The sequence below is a fragment of the Gopherus evgoodei genome, chromosome 3 (genome assembly GCF_007399415.2).
Source record: "Gopherus evgoodei ecotype Sinaloan lineage chromosome 3, rGopEvg1_v1.p, whole genome shotgun sequence".
Lineage (NCBI taxonomy): Eukaryota > Metazoa > Chordata > Testudines > Testudinidae > Gopherus > Gopherus evgoodei.
Genome location: NC_044324.1, coordinates 138,893,429 through 138,913,417, shown reverse-complemented (window position 1 = coordinate 138,913,417; position 19,989 = coordinate 138,893,429). Strand labels below are relative to the sequence as shown.

Here is a 19,989-nt window from a genome sequence, read left to right as displayed (position 1 = left end):
AGTGGCTCCGCAGCACTCCCTCTGCTCCGGGAGAGGGCTAGCAGCTCCGGCCCAGACCCAGCGCAGCCCGCCCCCCCTCGCTGCTTGCCCATTGCCATGGCCCGGGCGGGTGGCAGCCTCTAAAGATGCTGGGGGAGAGCCAGCAGCACCGGCCGGGCGGCTGGGATCGCTGCAGGGTCGGGGAGAGGCTGCACGCGGCCCTGGCCGGCCTCCAGGAGCTCCAGGTGCTGCGGGAGAAGCAGCGGGCGCTGGTGAGCGGGGCCCTGGCCATGCAGCCGCAGCCGGCAGCCCGCGGGGACCAGGCGCGTAGCAAGGAGCACAGGCTGGAGGCCACGCTGACTGCCTTGAAGGAACAACTGGTAAGGGCTGAGGCGCCACGGCAGCGAACCGCCCAGCTGTTTGGCCAGATGTTCTCTCTAGAATACGGTGTTCGTCATCTGAGACGCCGAGAGTGTGTTCTGTGTCTGGGGGCAGAGTGCCGATTAAGCGCGTTTGTGTAACTGTTTCTCTCCATCGATCATACCCACCTATAGAGGGTAGGTTAGACCTCCGGTGATAACACACTGAAACACGGACTGGCCCAGTAAACAGGCTGGGTCTGTACAGTATTGAGTCCACGCAGCGGTAGAAACACGAGCTCATGCACAAGCGCCCGTTTGTGGATGCGCTCGCTGTTGTCTTTAACTTGTTCCATTCATAACTCTATGCCATCGTGTGGTGTGAGAGAAAAAGCGTTGCCACTGTGCAGTGCGATAGAAAAATGATTTTTTCCTCCCTTCACATCATGACGCTCCTGGGTTTTTTTAAGTAACATTTCCTGTCTGTATCAGATTATTTGAGCAAGTTTTGGATTTGGTTACTCCGCACATTTGGATATTTCAAGTTTATTATAAAAAGTGTGAGTGGATTGTCCAGTGTGAAAATGATTGTCTGGGGCAAAACGGTAGGAACGAAGGATGAGTGATTTCCAGGACACTGGTATTTGTGCCTGTAATTAACGTCTGTTTTACCTTTATTAATTATAAATATATTATAAATATTTTTGATTTACTGTCATTTAGCCTGCTTGGAATAAGAATAGTGGCTGCAGCTATCCATTCCTGCCAAATGGTTTACAGCCTATTTCTGTAGTTTGGCATTGAATCTAATTCTTTTGCGCAAAAAATGTATGTTTTGGCTAAGTATGTCAAAGACACTTTGTCGTTACACAACATGCCAATTCCCATCTTATTCGGTGTGGTATGTAATTTTGTTTGTTTTATATGTTTATTATTTAAATAAAGTAGTACCTAAGTACACAATTCTCCTCATTACAAGTTGACATCTGATGTAGATTTAACAAAACTGGAAATCAGCTTAAAAGTCTTGTTTTTGGACAGTGGAAGCTTTGTTTAGAGCAGTGATTGACCACTTGATAAATGTAGGCTCTTGTACATGTCTGAATATGCATTTGAAGGAAATCTGTTCTTAATTATTTAGAAAATAATTAGGTAGAAAATGTAGCTATGTCTTTTGACGGAAATAATTTTGCAAAGACACGGCTGGCAGTATTAATCAGCACTGACAGCCTTCTTGCATGCCAGTCATAATACATGGGCACTGGTACATTCAGTTTCAGAATTCGTGACTACAGCCACTGTTATAAGGGGGGTTTTTATTTAATAAGATTTGGTCACAGTTTTTACTGAGTGCATTTTCATCAGACTAAAGTACATAACATAAATATAATGTGAAGGTCATGTGCCAGACAATGCTGAATGCTCTAACCTGAACTGTTTTTAAATAGGACAAGGAATAAAGCTGACAATTAACTTGATTTAAGTAGTATACATATCAGACTTGTCAGCACTCATCTTATTAAAAGTAACCATTTAGAGCTGAAGATCAAACTTTTTCTAATGTATATATGTGGGGGAATAAGGGAGGGGGAAGGATCAGGAAAACTGCTGGCTTGTATCCCTTAAATACTTTGTTCTGGAATGGATTGCCTGATCAAAAGAGGGAAATAATTGAATTTGTTTGATATTAGCCTTGCATTTAACATTTGTAAATTTTTGTGGAAGGAAAAAAAAATCTAAATTAGGACTGAAACTAGTTTCATAAAAAAAGAATACAATCAAAGGCTAGAGGCTTTAATCTCTCTAGTACTGGCAATTACACACATCAGTAAACTCAAAGTTAATTCAGAGCTCTCTCCCTCCCCATATTGGTGTTAGACTTGGTCATCAGTTATCAATCAGGTGTGAAAACAGAAAGGATATTCATTAAATGTAGGCAGTTTTATCAGACAGAATCTCAGAGTGAAAATTGGCTTTAACCTTCAGGGAACCCAAGCACCACTTGTGAAAACACAGCAGCAAGCATATCTTGATTTAAAGTCAAAATTGCAGCACAAGTGTACTGCCAACCACTTGATTACCTGTCATTGATAATTTTAACTAATGGCTGCACTTTATGTTTTTAACAAAAAAGAAAAGATGATTTGAAACATTTATTGCCTGCTCAAGACCACTGGGTTCATATAAACACTTAGTGACCTCTGACCAAAGTGATCCATTGGTGTTTGACACAAGGTGTTGTGCTGTAATTACACATTTGTTTATATATTTTCCAACTAAGACATGAAAGTGGGAGATTAGTTTTATCAGGACTTGTCTGGCTATTAATTATGCTTTCAATAGGGTGAGGCAAACTAGACCATAAAATTATACTTTTGAAATAAAAAGCAGATATAGCTGCAGGAATCTTGACAAATGTATTGTCCTAGTTCACTCTTGGAAAAGGACTGCTTTCACCAGGAGGTGTCACTGCAGTCATGGGAAATAAGTAGAGATACTTTTTCCTGGGGGATGATGCCAAAAGGCACAAGAAAGGCTATATAGCCTAGGTTTTTCACAGAAATTGGATTGTGCCATGTGTTGAGTAAGCAACACACCACTTCTAATTAATCTATGGTAGAGTCTAGATTTCCAGGTCCCAGACTGGCAAACACAACATAGGTAAAGTTCTTCCCCTCCTCTAGCAGCTCTTAAGTCAGAAGACGCAGATACAACATAGGAATGGTTAAACATGGGTTGGTCTTGCAGTGTAGGTGAAACCAAGTTTTAAGCATATTCCTGAACTGCACTACAGCCTTTGGACTTTAGCAGGGTTGTAGCCTAGTTCAGGGACACAGTTGGGTGTCTTCTTCATAGCAAGAGCAAACCATATCAGGTTCACAATTGGATCCCTCCTCTCCATCCCCAGTAATTGTAACAGTGGAGATAGGATGAAACTCTCATTGCAGAGATGGTGAAGGGGAGCAACATTGAGTGGCACTACCTAGTTGCACTGACTCTTAAGAAAGCTAATCTAGTTTCCTGAGATGACATTTTGGTAGCATTGAGTAGAAGGAAGAGGAAAGAAAGTACTCAAACTTAGTAAAAAATAAGTAATTCTGAGGTTCTTTAGGTATGTAACTGGGCAGAAATTCAAGGCAATATCACCCACTATTTCTCAAATGTTTTCCCAAATAATATTATTTATAAAATGAAGGCAATTAAGTGCAATTATTTTGCATTGTCTAGTTCCAAATGAATTATGAGATTATGAAAATGTGTTGAAGGGACATGTAGGTTTATGCTGAAATGTCAAGAGAAAAGACGTTCCAGTCTCTTAGGTCTTGACAGATTCTATACATTTCAGATTGTCATTATCTCTCTGGTTTTATATGGGAGAGAGAGGGAAACGTTTAAAAAAAAAATTGTGTACCAGAAATCAGATGAAGTAATGCATACTGTCAGAGCCTAAACTTATACCCACAGAAGTCAACAGTAAAGCCTCCATCACTTCAAAGCCGCAAAGCTTGGCCCTAAATGTTTGGCCAAGATTTTCAAAGGTGACTGGTGATTTTCAGTGCCTCAGTTTGGTGTGCCCACCTGCCTTCTGAGAATCAGGTTCCTTTAAGGGTCTCAAATTGGGCACCCAAAAACTGAGGCCATCAAGAACACTAGTTGCTTGTGAAAATTGTGTCCCAGTTGCCCACACAAGCAGTGTACTGCAGACTTCTTCACATCTGTACGCCTCAAAGCAAATAGTTTCATTCTGCCTCATGAAAAATTCATTTTGTGAACTGAGAAATCTTGAGTTTAGGATTTATTGTTCAGGGTGCTGCTTGCTGCTTTTTTTAAAAAATAGTCTGAGTTATCTGAATAATTTAAGGAGCACTTGTTCTCTTGAAGCCTAGAAGGAGTTAACGAACAGTGTAAAGTCTCCCAAGAACATGAAAACCCCGTAGTGGGGGACAATGGGGAAGGGTTAACAAGGATGATGTAACTCATGCATATTGGTTAAAGCGAAAGCTCAAGGGTGTAATAAATAATCTCTGAATATCTGAGAGCCTTGTTGAACACTTTGTGGCCTCTCTGCCATTAATCAGAAACAGAAATTACAGACTGAATGATTGGCTGGCAAAACATTAATCATTAAGCAATTAATTCCAGCCATCCAAACAAAACTTTGTGATTTCCTGAATAGGTGGGACCCAGGGAGGCACAACATGTTTAGTTTTCTCAAAACAATTAAAAGAAACTAAAGGAGAGTTGAAAAGGTAACATATTCATCATGAGATGGAGAAGAAGTTGTTCTTTACTATTTAGATCTTACCTTAACATTTCTTTGTGACAAGAAGAACAAAACCCCTCCCCGCTGTTTTGTTAGGAAGCAGTTGTTGGCTCGTGCCTAAGCTTTCTTGTACATATGGCACTAATAAAGGACCTCACACTTCTTGTGCCTTGCAAGTTTCATCCAGTTCTTTAGGTTTCCAGAGTAGGCTGGAGAGATCTTTTCAGTCCGTTGAGCAATGTTGCCAGCTCTTACCATTTTATTGTGAGTCTCATTAAAGCTCCAGCTCCTGGCACCTTGGAATTACATCAGAATGTCAGCATCAGTTTTTGGTGTTTGATTGTTCGTTTTGTTTAAGTTTTTAGTTCTCATGGTTGTGGAGAAAAGCCTGAAAACACGAACCCTAAAGGTTCTAAAAACTAGAAGCCAAATAAAAATAACCCCAAGTATATATATTTAAATCTCATGATTTTTAAGCCAACTTCATGGTTTTGGGATCCTGAACTCACTGGTTTTGTTTTATATATAACTATAGAGAAATGTCTTCAAAGTTCGGGTCTTGTAAGCAAACCAAATATGCTTGCAGCAAAGAATCCTGTGGCACCTTGTAGACTAACAGACGTTTTGGAGCATGAGCTTTCGTGGGTGAATACCCACTTCCTCAGATGCATGTATTCACCCACGAAAGCTCATGCTCCAAAACGTCTGTTAGTCTATAAGGTGCCACAGGATTCTTTGCTGCTTTTACAGATCCAGACTAACACGGCTACCCTCTGATACTTGACAAATATGCTTGCTGTACCCTGTGTGATAAGAAAATAAATTTACATTCTATAGTGTCCATTCATTGTGAAGGATAAAGTGTTCTTACAGACTGTACATACTGTGTATGTATTGCTTATCCTCCACTAAGACCAAGTCTACACTATCACTTTTGCTGGTATAACTTTTGTCGCTCCGGGGTGTGAACAAAACACCCCCCTGAGTGACATAAGTTACACTGACTGAAGCGCTGGTGTGGACAGCACTATGTCAGTGTGAGAGCTCCCACCGGCGGGGAGGTGGTTTTGTGATGTCAGTGGGAAAAGTGGCTACATGAGCGATCTTACAGTGGCGCAGCTTCATTGATACATCTGTGTTGGTATAAGCTCATTAGTGTAGACATGGCTTAAGATGCAGCAGACCCTTCTGAGGTGGAATGTAGGAGATGTTGTCACCATTCTATATCAACACAATTACACAGGGGACCCGATGCAACCCCACTGGAGTCAGTGTAAAGTTTCCCATTGACATCAGAGGAAGTTGGCTCAGTCCTGGTGTGTTACAGAAAAGGAAGAGAAGAATAACTGTTTCAGTGTGCAGGTACACAGAAAATGTTTAGGGTAGGTAGGCAGAATACAGGATATTCTGAGAAGCAGAGTGTTTTATATTTATGTCAGATTTCAGAGTCATTACATTAGCCAATTACTGTAGTCCTTAGCTGAGCAAAACTTTCAGTGGGACTTTTGCTTCAGGAGTACATAATTGGCTAATACGCCTGGCAAATTTACTATATGACCCTGAGATTCTAATTGTGACTATTCTTTATTTCCCCCTTCTTTCCATGACCTGTGAATAGTCACGTTTAAGGAGACAGGATGTTGGCTTGAAAAGTCACCTGGATCAGCTGGACCAGCAAATAAGTGAACTGAAGCTGGATGTCAGGAAGTCCTCTAGCGAATACCTCGACAGTGACAGCAGACCCAGCTCAGGTAATGCACTCTTGAGAATTTATTTATCATGGTTCTAGTGGAATTTGTATGAATTCATAGACTCATAGAGTTTAAAACCAGAAGGAACCATTAGGTCATCTAGTCTGACTTCCCATACAGCACAGGCCATTCAATTTCACCTGATTACCCCTGTATTGAGCCTAATAACTTGTTTTTGGCTAAAGAATATCTTTCAGAAAGGCATCCAGTCTCAACTGGAAGACATTCAGAGATGGAGAATCTACCATTTCCCTTGGTGGTTTGTTCCAGCAGTCAGTCACCCTCACTGCTAATGATTTGTATCTGATTTCTAATTTGAATTTGTCTGGCTTCAGCTTCCTGCCACTGGTTCTTGTTATGCTTTTCTCTGCTAAATTAAAGACCTGTTATAGTCTAGCATTTTTCTTCCTCTCAAGGTACTCATACTCTAATCAAGCCAGCTCTCAATCTTTTTGATGAGCTCTTTTCACTCTTAAGGAATTTTCTCCAGCTCTCAAACTGTATTTGTGACTCTTTACTGAGCCCTCTCCAATTTTTTCAACATCCTTTTTAAAAATGTGGCCACCAGGTCTGGATGCAGTGTTCCAGCACCAGTCGCACCAATGCCAGACAGAGGCAAAATCAACCTCTCTACTCCTATCCACTTCTTTATACAGCCAAGGATCACATTGGCCCTTTTTGCCACAGCATTGCACTGGGAGCTCATGTTCAGTTGCTTGTTCACTATGACCCATACATTCTTTCCAGAGTCACTGCTTCTCAGGATATAGCCCCCCTTCCGTCCCTTCTGCAGGTATGGAACTGCTAAATGCAGCTCAGTGCATTAATTAAACATAAATAATATCTCTTGTGTGAAATGGAAAATATTGGGATATTTTCAATTGCACGCATTAAAAATTCCTGCAATTAATATTTTTCTGTGGTGCTGTCTGAGAGCTGAGCAGAAATTAGGCACCTTTCCATCATTCCTTGTCTTCAGGTACAGTTAGGATTTTGGGGCCTCTGTTTTTGGCTGCCAACTTGAGACACATCAAAGGTGTCTTATTTTCAGAAAGTGCTGAGCACCACGCTCTGAAAATCAGACCCTTTTAAGCTGCCTCAGGTTGGATAGCCAAAAACTGAGACACTCACAGTCACTAGTTGCATTTGAAAGTTTATGCTGTTGTTTTCAGAAAACAAAAGGACATAGGAATAGATTATCGAAAGGCTCAGCTCTCATTTGAACTTCAGGCTTGTTAAACATGATCATGTGCTTAAAGTTAAGTGTATGCTCACTTGTTATGTTGGTTGAGGGCCCAAAGTGAATAGATCAAGCCCAATACACTCCAGTTCAACCACAGTTTCTCTTGTAGAAGGACATGCAATCTCAATCAAAAAACCCAGTGATCATGAATTTACCACTGTAGCAAATGGCAGAGAGGATTTATTGTTTATTCATAGGGCCCTACCAATTTCATGGTCCATTTTGGTCAATGTCATGGTCATAGGATTTTAAAAATTGTAAATTTCATGATTTCAGCTATTTAAATCTGAAATTTCACAGTGTTATAATTGTAAGGACCCTGACCCAAAAAGGAGCAGTGGGACGGGGATGTCGCAAGGTTCCTGTAGGGGGAATGGGTTGTGGTACTGCTACCATTACTTCTGCACTGCTGCTGGCGATGATGTTGCCTTCAGAGCTGGGCAGCTGGAGAGCCTAGCTCTGAAGGCAGAGCCGCCACCAGCAACAGCGCAGAATAAGGATGGCCTGGTATGTTATTGCCACCTTTACTTCTACGCTGCTGCCTGCAGAGCTGGGCCCTCAGTCAGCAGCCACCACTCTCTGGCCACCCAGCTCTGAAGGCAGCAATGCAGAAGTAAGGGTGGTGTGGTATGGTATTGCCACTCTTACTTCTGGGCTGCTGCTGGCAGGGCACTGCCTTCAGAGCTGGGCATCCAGCCAACAGCCATCGCTCTCCAGCTGCCCAGCTCTGAAGGCAGCACAGAAGTATGGGTGGCAATACCGTGACACCCCCTCACTCCCCACAACTCTCTTTTGGGTCAAGCCCCCCATTTTGAGAAATGCTGGTTTTCTCCCATGAAATCTGTACTGTATAGGGTAAAAGCACACAAGGGACCAGATTTCACTGTCCGTGATGCATTTTTCTTGGCCATGAATTTGGTAGGGCCTTATTTATTCACTGTACGCCAGAAAGATGTTTGTATTTATTTGAACTCTACAGGCTTTTACGACCTGAGCGATGGTGGTTCCTGCTCACTGTCCAACTCTTGCACATCTGTGTACAGTGAGTCCATATCCTCCTCCCACACCAGTCTGTTGCCAAGCTGTCAGCAGCCCAAAACACGGCTCAGTGTCTTTGATTATCGGCCCAAGTCTGCAGACGAAACCACTGTGCACACCACTAAGTTCCAGCACCAGGGAGTCTATGTCAGTGATGGATGTCGAATCAAGGCTACCATGGACATTTCTGGAACTCCTGCCAGGTCCAGACCAAGGCCAGTTTCCACAGGTAATTGGTTGCAGAACTGAACGATGTGAAGGGAAGATGAATGTTGATAGTCCCACTTATTACGTTTAGCATCATAGTGTGACATATATGAATAGTGCAGTTAATACAATAGTGTGCATTTGAAAACACACAAAAGCAAAAACAAAAAAATAAAATCAAACTACTTACTGCCTAATTCTCAGCTATAGCATAGTCAGGCACCTTTAACTAATAACAGACAAGGAGGATATTTGCAAGTAGATCAGTATATAAGGCCTGAGAAGTTATTGTAATACTTGTTTGATTAGTTTTGATTACATTTCCCTGCATTTGAGTTTGCAAAATCAGCAAAATAGCAGCTATTTTGTGAAATATCTTGCATGAGCTGAGAGAGGTGTGTGAAAATTCAACCAGGGAAAAATAGCAAAAAATTGTTAACTTATTGAGGAAGATTGCAAAAATCTGAGCAGAACGAGCTGCCTCCTTTCAGTTTTTGATGTCTGTTTTCCCATTCTGTTGTACAGTGAGAATGATCGCATTTACCTACCTACCTACAGTCACAAGCCTATGGACAGCTTAAACCTTGTTTACATTCAGATTTTACTGTTTACAGATCAGGATAACAGACACAGAGAGGTTAATTGATCTTTCCTGGGCTCAGTGTGGTCTACAGAAATAGGCAGGGGCCTGAGAGCCAGCCTTGAGTTGAAATCTTGAGTCTGATGTTGACTTACTTTGTAACCTTGATTCTTGCAAGTCTTCTGTTTACCCAGATATAAAAAGTGAATAATAATTTACCTCCTACAAAGGGGTCTTGTAAGACCTAACTAAAGAATATTTATAAATTGCTATGTAAGAGCAAAATATTAAGGACCCTTAGAGGCAGAAATAGAACTTTAGTTAATGGTTCCAGCCCTGTCCTTGTTCCTCTATATCTGTGGTTCTCCACCCTAACAGTTTCTCTTCATGACCCAAGAGTTTTCAACAGATAACCACTATGGGTTGGGGGGTGCTGCTGGGTGAGGGAATGAGTGATGTTGGGTGGGAAGGGTGGAAAAGGTAGGGATGGTGTGTTCTAGGATGCTAGAGCTCATCCCTTCTCTCCCAACCACTGCCTGCTATTTGCTCTGTTTTGGATAAGGGCAGCTTCCAGATGCTGTGAGCTGCATGAACAGTCTGGCTGTGGAGTCCAGGCAGCCAACTCCACAGCATCTTGAAGAGGCAATTCCTGCAATATTGGGGTGCAAAGGAAGTGAGGGAAGAGCTACTGTGAGTCAGAATAGCTTCAACAGGAGAAGAGAGCAAACTTCTCCTTCCCTCTCAAGTGCTTGTCCTCTTTTGGGCCGTATTGCCTGCCAGTTTTAGACAGGCTGAACTTTTTATTCTGCTTGCAGTGTTGTAGACGTGTTGGTCCCAGGACATTAGAGAGACAACAGAAGTTGGTCCAATAAAAGATATGACCTCACCACCTTGTCACTCGCTCTAGCAGGGGTGAATTTGCTGTGAGTCAATGATCAGCCTCTTGCAACTCCCTACTCGGTTCCACCCCACAGGCTGAGAATCACTGCCCCAGGGTTTCTCAGCCCATGGGTTGCAACTCAAAATTGGCTTGCTAGTACGTGTCCAAGTCTTGCAAGGCTAGCTGGGCTTGGCTCCCCACTCTGGGCTTTACAACCTGGTGCATGGGATCATATTACTGTTCAGGTTTGGCCCAGCTGTCCCTCTGTCATGCCCCCCGGGGGAGGCAGCATTAGTCTGGAGGCATTTTGGGAGGCCCTTGGGACCCAACAGACCATCAAAGTTTACAAATGGGTCCTGAGCCAAAAAAAGGTTGAGCACCACTGCTCTAGAGCTTGTGGTTGGCCTCTCGAGGGGGTAGTGATGGTGACCTCTTGGAAAATGTGCTTCATTACTCCTATTTGAATTTTTGTACAGTTTTTTATTTTCATCCTGGTAAAGAGTGGGTCAGCAAATTTGTTGTGGGGCTGATACCATGTTTGTAATAGTTTCACAGGGCTGATTTAGTCCCTTCTCTTGACTCGTTTTAGACAAATAGAATAAAACTGTACATGAGTCCTCACATAAAGAAATATTCCTAACGTTATCTAAGCTAGAATGCGGGTTAGAATTTTAAACTCCAGTCCCTTTGCCTTTTTTTGAATAGGATGTGGGGAACAGAATAATTTGTTCCGTGCTGGATGCAGAAGACAGGTAGATGCCAGAACAACCCTCTTTCTTTTGTATCCAGCCACACACAACTAAAAGCCAGAGAAAAAGATACCAATGTTACACCCTGTGAATGAGTTCTTCAATCTAAAAGGAATTTCATGGGTGTGAGTGTGTGTGTATGTATTTAAAATTTGAAATAACAAGGGTGCAAATATCCCAGTGCATGAACAGCAGACAGTTCGAAATTTGTAAGTCTCCCCATGTTGTCTTCTAGTAATACAGAAAAGGTTAACATAATTTACTTAGAAAGAACAGGAGTACTTATAGCACCTTAGAGACTAACAAATTTATTGTAGCATAAGCTTTCGTGGGCTACAGCTCACTTCATCGAATGCATGCAGTGGAAAATACAGAAGAAAGATAGATATATACACACAGGGAGCATGAAACAATAGGTGTTACCATACACATCATAAAGGAGAGTGATCAGTTAAGGTGAGCTGTTGTCAACAAGAGAGAAAAATAACTGCTTGTAGTGGTAATGAAAATAGCCCATTTCCAGCACTTGACAAGGAGATATAAGGAACTGCGGGGGGGGGGGGAGGGGGGAGATAAGTATGGGGAAATAGTTTTACTTTGTGTAATGGCCCATCCACTCCCAGTCTTTATTCAAGCCTGATTTAATGGTGTCCAATTTGCAAATTAATTCCAATTCAGCAGTCTCTCGTTGGAGTCTGTTTTTGAAGTTTTTTTGTTGTAATACTGCTACTTTCAATATCACAAATCAGACGTCAAGAATTATAACATTCTAAAACCAGCCGAAGAACACTTCAACCTCCCTGGCCACTCGATTACAGACCTAAAAGTCATAATATTACTACAACGAAAACTTCAAAAACAGACTCCAATGAGAGCAAAGCAGTGAAACAGGGAATTTACCTGGCTCCCTGTGGAATCCCTGTGCAAGGGGAATTCCTGAGTGGTGTAGAGCTGTTAGTTACTCTACCAGACCTATTTTCCCAGCCTCTAGCTCAGGATGTTCTCAGGGGAAAAGGGGGCTATGTGGCTGTCGGCAGCCAGATGTAACTTACATCAGCCCTGAAGTTACTTCAAGTTATGATGGGGACTGAACGAACTTCTTCCTAAAAACTCCAATTTCAAGGGAACATGTCTAAGAACTTGTCTATACAGAGAATTAGTGTAAGGCAAGGTGAGGTGTAAATCTACCGCGCTCTAGCATGCCATGCAATAAGTTGCCATATGTAACCTGCTACCACACACTAAAAGTTGTGTAGTGTGCTTTGACCTACTGCTGAAACAGCAGGTATGTCGAAGTGCACTAGTGGAGCAGCAGGATCCATACTGCCAGTTAGTATGCTGTATATTCACTCCCCAGCTGGTCATGTATTAACTCTGCATTTAGACAAGGCCTCAGACACAGTGGAGGATCTAAGCCAATATCTAGTTTTCTTTTAGGGTGAAGATAATTCTTAGTCTGTTCCTCCAAATGTCTTTTTAAAACACACACACCTACCTGCAAAAGAATTTTTCAATTTTCCTCCCATTTAATAAAGTCTCTTAAGTGTGTGTTGCCTGCTAGAATCAAAGACTCCAGGAACAGAGAGTGCAGAGCAGGTGACTCACTTCAGAAAGGCAACTCTCTGCAACTTTGGTATCAAATGAAGGAAAAAGATCTAATTAAGAGATTTCATTGGATTCTGGGGGAGGAGGAGTGAGCCTATAAAATGCAAATACATCTAAATGCCTTTCCAGTGTAGTTAAAGTGTTAGTGCTCACTGCAGTGTCTTACTGAGGCAGAATGTAAAAGAACACAGCAGTAATTGCCAGCTCTGAAGGGATTAAGAGACACTTTGACTTTAGCTCCATTTAGCTCCGGTCAAAGCAGTTGGTTCAGGACTGTAGATTTCAAAAGACACATGAACCAGTATGGGGAGGGGAGTTTGAATTCAAAGTTAACCATTAGAACCAATACTATTAACTGCTTACCTCCTGGGAATTTCAAGAATTTATTTCCTCAGTTGCTATGGGAAGCCTAACCCTGAGAGAGTCTCTTGCTGGCCCTGAGAGAAAAGAATTAACAAATTCTGCTAGACTTTACTGGATTTTTTTTATATGACATTTGACTTTAGACTTCCTGGTACTTAGATTCCTTTTATCTCTCTCTTGGGAGATCATCTTTTTTTTGTGCCTTTTTGAGCTGTGTAGTTTTAAAACATTTTAATGGCACAAGCATTAATTTCTCTTACGTGACCAGTTTAAACCTCAAGTAAGACATGAGTTCAGTCCTTTGCTTTTAAAATCATTGGTCCAGATTCCAATCATTATATACCAGTGTAAACCCACTGAAAGCAGCCGTGTTACTCAGGAGTTACACTGGTGTAACTGAAATGAGAATCTGTCCTTTTGCATTTACCATTCATTGATTTTACATAGGTGTGTTTCTAAAGCATGTTTTCCTCATATTTTTCTGGTCTCAACAAGAAGATAATACAAAGAAATGCAGAGTGCTTGGCGTATTAACTTATTTTTGTCATGATTACACTAAAATACTCATTAATGACAAAGGATATTACATAGTCTCTGAAATATCTCCTTGAAATATAAGCTGTGGCACTAGAAGAAATTACCTGTGATATAACTCTTTGATTTATTTCCATTCGATATCCAGGTGACCTGGAAAGATGTCTGCCAGAAGACACTGGATTTCAGAAAGTGACAGACCCCAAATCCGTGCCCCCCCTTTGTCATGGAGTGGAATTCCAGTTCCAGAGTGTGGACCCAAAATACCAAAATGACTTGGTCTCCAAGAGCGGCAATGATGTGTATCCTTACCCAAGCCCTCTTCATGCTGTGGCTTTACAAAGCCCACTTTTTTCTCTGGTGGGGGTACCATTGGAAACAGACAACAACCCTTCCTCCAGTAAACCCATGCCTAGTGTTACAGGCCCCAGCTTGATTAGGACTAGGCCAGTCATTGAGGCCAGGCCAGGGGGTTATATCAACAAACTGCTGCAGCTGACACGATGCCGAGGGAACAATCACGCAGATGCCAGTGAGAGGGTTTCAACAAAGAGCCAGCCATCCACAATGCCCCAGAGACTCATTATAACCCCCAGCGCTGGTGGAGTGAAAATTAACAGCAGCAGCAGCAGCCAGCTGGAAAAACAAGGGAGCTCTCTGGAAGGTAACAAAGCTGAAGGGAAACTGCAGAGGGAGGTGCCTGAAGGGGAATGTGCCAAGCAGCAGGAGACTGTGCACTGTGTGAATGTAGAGCAGCCATCCACTCTGCCTGACCCAGAATCATCAGCTGTAAATAGTTGTTACCCTGCCAAGTCAACAGCCAGGGGCTCTCCTCTGGCAGAAGCAGTGAGGAGAGGCCTGGAGCACAGTTCCTCCTGCTCACAGATATGCTATGAGGTCTCTAGTCCAGGTATCTTGAACACTAAAGCTATCCTGCCCAGAAAGCCTAACAGAAAGTGCAGCACCCTCAAGCTGGTTAATGCAGGGGGTAATGAGCCAGTTACTCAGAGTGAATTTGTTCATGCCCAGTTTGTCCCTGCAGAATCCCATCAAGTCAGAGTGAGGTTTGCCAGCTCCAAAATGAAGTCTGTGAAGGTTAAGAGAAGGAACAGTGAGAAGGTGCTAAAGCCTGGGAAGCAGACCTTTTGTGCAGAAAAGTCAAGGGGAGCCCATGGAGCTGCCAGGCTGCCTGTTGAGTGGAATCTGCCTCAAAAACAGCATGGAGGAAAGAGCCTTGTCAGGAGACCTACATACACTGGAGAGGTTACTGGCAGGTCTTGTTCAGAGTCCAGCCTGTTCCCGGTGCAACTCCGAATCCCCCCAGCGCCATCCAGGCCTGAACTTTACCGGGCATCTGCTAATGCACTATATTCTCTTGAAACGGCTTACATAGACACAGCCACCAAGAAAAAACAGCGTAAATGGCAGTCCACTGTGGAGATCTCAGCAAAGGCTCACCTTGCCAACCTCTCTAGTGGCTTTGGCCTAGGGCCACCAAGACAGCCAGTAAGGAGAGCAGGGGTCCTGCGTACTGTAAGCATGAAGGCACGTTCGAAGCATCACCACCATGGAACATATGCCAAAAGCGAGTCAGACCATTCTGAATACTCCGCTGAATGTGCTTCCCTTTTCCACTCCACCATTGCAGAGACCAGCGAAGGCGAGGTCAGTGATTACACAACCAACCGCTTTGGGGACAGCGAGTCCAGTGAAAGTGATTCAGAGGGCAGCAGCAATAGCAGCAGCCTCACTCTTGACTATGATGATGCCGATGAAAGCGAGTTGGTCTGGCCCGAAGCTTCTGTCAGGCACCCAGCAGCTGCCCAGGCCTCTTCCAAGCCTCTTCCCCCCATGCCCAAAATCTGTCGCATCAAAGCTTCAAAGGCACTGAAGAAGAAGATTAGGAGATTCCAACCTGCTGGTCTAAAGGTTATGACCATGGTTTAAGTGAGAGCAAGCATCTGTTTATCCCAATGAGATATCATGCTGGCTCTGGCTCATTTATAAAACAAAAGGACTTATGCCCAAAGAAAAGGACAGTTTTAAAGGAACTCTGAACAACCTCCAGATCCACATAAGGGACCTTTTCATTTGCTAATGGCCACATATTTGACCCTGTATCTAATTTCCTCTTTTGCCATGTAGTCTGTAAATATATATTTGTGTATATAGCGTGATGCCTTTTCTTCCAGTACTTCAGAGGTCACTGCAACTAAAAACGAGGTGGCAAGCCCAAACAGCCTCGTCCATAAGATTTTCTGGGGAAGGCTTTTAGTGTCTGTTGCCCACGTGCACCACAGAGCTTCTCCTGTTTGAGATACAAAGGCCTCCCAAGAAGGGCAGCTCTTCCCCAACTGAAGATACTGAAGCTTCCCTACACTAAGGATGTCTCCACAACCTGAGATGTCAGTCTTCTCCCACTGAGACACCTATGCACTCCTCCTATTAGCCACTCATCTTTTCCTGTGCCCATCTGGGAGCTCTCCTCAGTTTCCTCCACATGAGGATGGACCATTCCCACACCAGCCCCAGTCACTAGGAGGCTGGGCCCCTTCTTCAATAGAAATAATTAAAGTTTGAGAGGAGAGGATGTATTTGTGAATAAGAACAAGATTTTGATTCTGTTTCTGTTTACAAAATTGAGGGTATAAATAAGGTTTAAATCCTTCTTTTATGTTATTTCATTTATTCATGTGTTTTTTTTGAATGGGTGAAAGAATGTTATGAATGCTCCATATCAAAGTGTGCAAATAGCTGGGGTTGAGAGCACAATAACTCTGCTCGTCCAGTTGCACACTCAATAAATGCTATTTAATGTACTCCAGAAAACCGTTATTGTCTGGCTTCCTGAAAGAAAGTGATTGTTTTATTAGCAGCTGATCTGAAATGCAAAGATTCTAAAGGGCCAGTGCTTGCCAGCGGTACCAAAGGAAAACAAAGAAAGGTCCATGGTTTCACTATGGTTTTGTGTGTCTGTTTTTTCCAGACAGGGTGTTTCTCAGTCAAGGGTTGCTAGAGTTTGGTTGACCTTTATCACTAACCCTTTTGGATCTGTAGTTTAAGAAGCCTTGGGCCTGTAGTCCACTATATGCTCAGGGGCGGCTCCAGGCACCAGCACAGCAAGCAGGTGCCTGGGGCAAGCCACGAGGGGCAGCCTGCCGGTTGCTGTGAGGGAGGCAGGCAGATGGCTTTCAGCGGCACACCTGCAGGAGGTCTGCCGGTCCCATGGCATTGGCACCAATTCGGCAGTGGGGACGCCGATGTCGCGGCACCAGTAAACCTCCCGCAGGCAAGCTGCCAAATCCACATGACCAGCAGACCTCCCGCATGCGTGCCACCGAAAGCTGCCTGACTGCCATGCTTGGGGCAGCAAAAAACATAGAGCCGCCCCTGTATATGCTGATGGAATTAGCTAACTGCTTAAAAAAAAAAGTACTTGCACTCAAGGGTTAATGTTGATAAAATATTAAAATAAGTTTTAAATAAAATCGAGACAAAAACAGAAAACCTTCCTGGTTTTGAGTGCACTCCCATTCTATGGGCTGCGGGAGACAAGTCTTTCCAAGCAGCTACACTGAGGTCTGCAATACCTACACAGTGGCACCAGAGTGATTTCACTTTTTAACTAGGGATAGTAAAAGAAACGTACATATTGACCTGTGAATTTACCAGTTAAAGATGAAGCCAATTGTACTTCGCATTTAAAATGAACATATTTAAACTGTAGGCTGACATTAAATGTTTCTGTGACTAGAACTGTGTGTTTCTATTTTGACAAAGTGGTGTAAAAATGTAAGCAATTTTTGGTAGTCAGAGCTAGGCTTTGATGTTTACACTCCAGTAAGACAAATGGGGGAATTTCACGCTTCACACTTGGTGTTCTATTGTGTCACTGTGTCTGGCTACAGAACAAACAAGATGATTTATGGCATGATGGCTTTCTTCAGCACCAGAGGTACATTTTTCATAAAAGCTTTGATTCTGGAGAACATGGGAAAAGTTACATAAGGAACTTTAAATACATGGATTTTCTTCATGTGTGGGATTCTGTTGCTGCTACTTAGAAGAAGATCATAGTTCAATCCTTTGATTTAAGTCAGTTTAGTTTCAACCTACAAGAGCATCCTGTCACAATCTCATTATCACATACGTTGAAAAGTACATTGCTGCCCCCTCACATTCATACACAGAAGTAGATACTTTGAGATATGTAGCAAAGTACTCTATACATCTGAGTCTACAAGATAGCTCCATTAATAACACTCATGGTGCTTTGATTTTTGAGTTAAAAGCTCTGAAAAACATTAGATTGGCAAATATTTTGAAGTGCTTTATGTGTATATTTAAGTAGCATGAAAACTGTACAGCATATACCATAAAGACTAAAAACGTTATCAAATATATTCTGCAAGCGCAATGCATTTTATAAAAAAAAACAAAACTGTAACCAAGAGGCTGCCACCACAGAGTTGGGTGCATTTTGGTGCATGAAGTGCCCTATTTTGGATGAAAAATAGCAGGGTTGCGTGACAGTTTCCATTCTAACTCCCATTTTCACTCACTCAGAATTTTCTGAAACCCTTCTCTTTCAGGTTCATATCCTTTGTGCTTGGCCTGTTCCCAAAGGTGAATTTTATGGAAAGTTTGTAAGTGGTTTGAGTACTGTGTGTATGTGGAAAATATGGCCACACTACCACAGCTAAGTACATGTAAGCACATACCTTCACCCATTCAATGACTTCATTGAATCTCTGTGTGGGCTTCGCATTAATACCTGAGTTCAGTCCATAACATGATCAGGACTTTAAATATACACACTCTTCCCTTCATAAAAATCTTACTGCTTTGTTTTTAAGCACCTCTCTTGCTGCAATGGCACAGGGGAGTTTGTTTTTCTAGGTTAGTAACAATTCTTTTGCTATCTGTGCCATGACATTATTTTTGACTAGAGATCAGTTCATGGACCTCTTGACTGTTTGTTTGTTTTTTTTTAAGTTTGAAGGTTCAGAAAACTAGTCTAAACTGATGTATTTATTTTTCTGTAATCTAAACCCATCCCCCCCTAAAAAAGAGGTTAAAGTAAAAAACAACACAAGGCAAGGAAGAAAGAATCCTAGCCTGTGTGTTGGGAAGAAAAAAGTACCTCGTCAAGTTAAGGCTGGCTCAAATGGGTGCTCTAGAGACAGTATCTCCTTAGTGGAATTTGAACACCAGTAACACTAGGATTCAAGTTCAACTTTCAAATCTACGATGGTCAAAAGTTGGACCGTCCATCCTATTTTTGTCTAATCCTGGAATTGTCAATGCTAGGGGTGGGTTTTTTTTTTTAAATGTAAGAAAGTCAGCACTGGAATAACTTAAGATGACAAGGAGCCAGAAAAATGGTGTAGTAAGACCCCCAAGCAACTGTAATTTATGACTTTTCATACTTTCTACTGACTCCTTAGCATATATATTATACTAATGCAATATCCTTTACATATTACCAGAGTGTGCATAAGTACCTTTAAGGGACTCTGTCTGGTTCTCCACTGCCTTACACCTTGTGTAGTCATTTGCACTGGTGCAAACTGTCAAATCAGAATTGCACAAGTGGTAACATTTTGCATCCACTTTGCGGTTGTGCAAAGAACTACACAGGGTAAGGCAGTGGAGAATCAAGCCTAAAAAGTCTAGTTAGTAAGAAGAGGTAGAACAGGTCTAAGTTAAGCATCACCTTTGAACTTGGTCCAGTGAGCGAGCATGCATGTAGCAGAGATTGTGACACAGAATGTGAGGTGGGAGATAAAAGGGAGAGTTGACTGAAGACTAGAAAGCAAAAGGAGATCTGAGCAAAGGAGAAAGTTAAAAAAATAAGACAAAAACATAAAAAATTCATAGGCTTTGAGGCAAGATGGGACCATTGTTATCTCATCTGACCTGCCTATCACAGGCTGTAGATTTCACCAGGTTTTCTGCAAGGACAGAAAACCCATGGAAGAGGAGAGAGCTCTGAAGCAAAAGGAGACGAGCAAGAAAAGGTAGGACTCTCAGCAGAGGAGTTGGTTTTGTTTTTTTTAAAGAGATGGATCTGCAGGTACAGGGTTAAAAAGTACAATGAAGGGGTTTGGGAATGAGAGAAACCAGCCAAGAGGACACCAAGGAGGGGAATCCCATTTCTCTCCTCATTCTCTTTAATATAGCTTCCCGCCAATTTTATTCTGAAAGGGAAGAGGTGGAGTTTTTGGCTGAGAGAAAGGAAAGAGGTGAATAGGCAATCGTTGCTCCCCACTCCTCTATACCCTGATCCCTATTCTATTTCTGTTGTATTCAGGTTCTTATACTTCAGGGCTGGGCTACACTGGAAAAGTAGATTGACCCAGCTATGTCACTCGGGGGTATAAAGAATCCACACCTCTGAGCGATGTAGTTAAGCCAACCTAAGTCCCTGAATCGGC

General features: G+C 42.5%; 1 protein-coding gene across 1 annotated transcript; it reads left to right on the top strand.

Moving 5' to 3' along the window:
* The first annotated feature begins 125 nt into the window (after window positions 1-125).
* On the top strand, window positions 126-16,718 carry DACT2 (dishevelled binding antagonist of beta catenin 2). Its single transcript, XM_030554270.1, has 4 exons — window positions 126-359; window positions 6,221-6,353; window positions 8,576-8,863; window positions 13,701-16,718. Exons 1-4 carry the CDS (start codon window positions 126-128, stop codon window positions 15,497-15,499), a joined length of 2,454 nt encoding a protein of 817 aa, XP_030410130.1. The 3' UTR covers window positions 15,500-16,718.
* The last annotated feature ends 3,271 nt before the right edge of the window (window positions 16,719-19,989 follow it).

Excerpts from the sequence above, each read along its gene's own strand:
- DACT2 (XM_030554270.1), top strand. The coding sequence starts at position 126 with ATGCTGGGGGAGAGCCAGCAGCACCGGCCGGGCGGCTGGGATCGCTGC. Across the intron at positions 6,354-8,575 it reads TGACAGCAGACCCAGCTCAG|GCTTTTACGACCTGAGCGAT; the intron begins GTAATGCACTCT and ends TGAACTCTACAG. Across the intron at positions 8,864-13,700 it reads ACCAAGGCCAGTTTCCACAG|GTGACCTGGAAAGATGTCTG; the intron begins GTAATTGGTTGC and ends TTCGATATCCAG.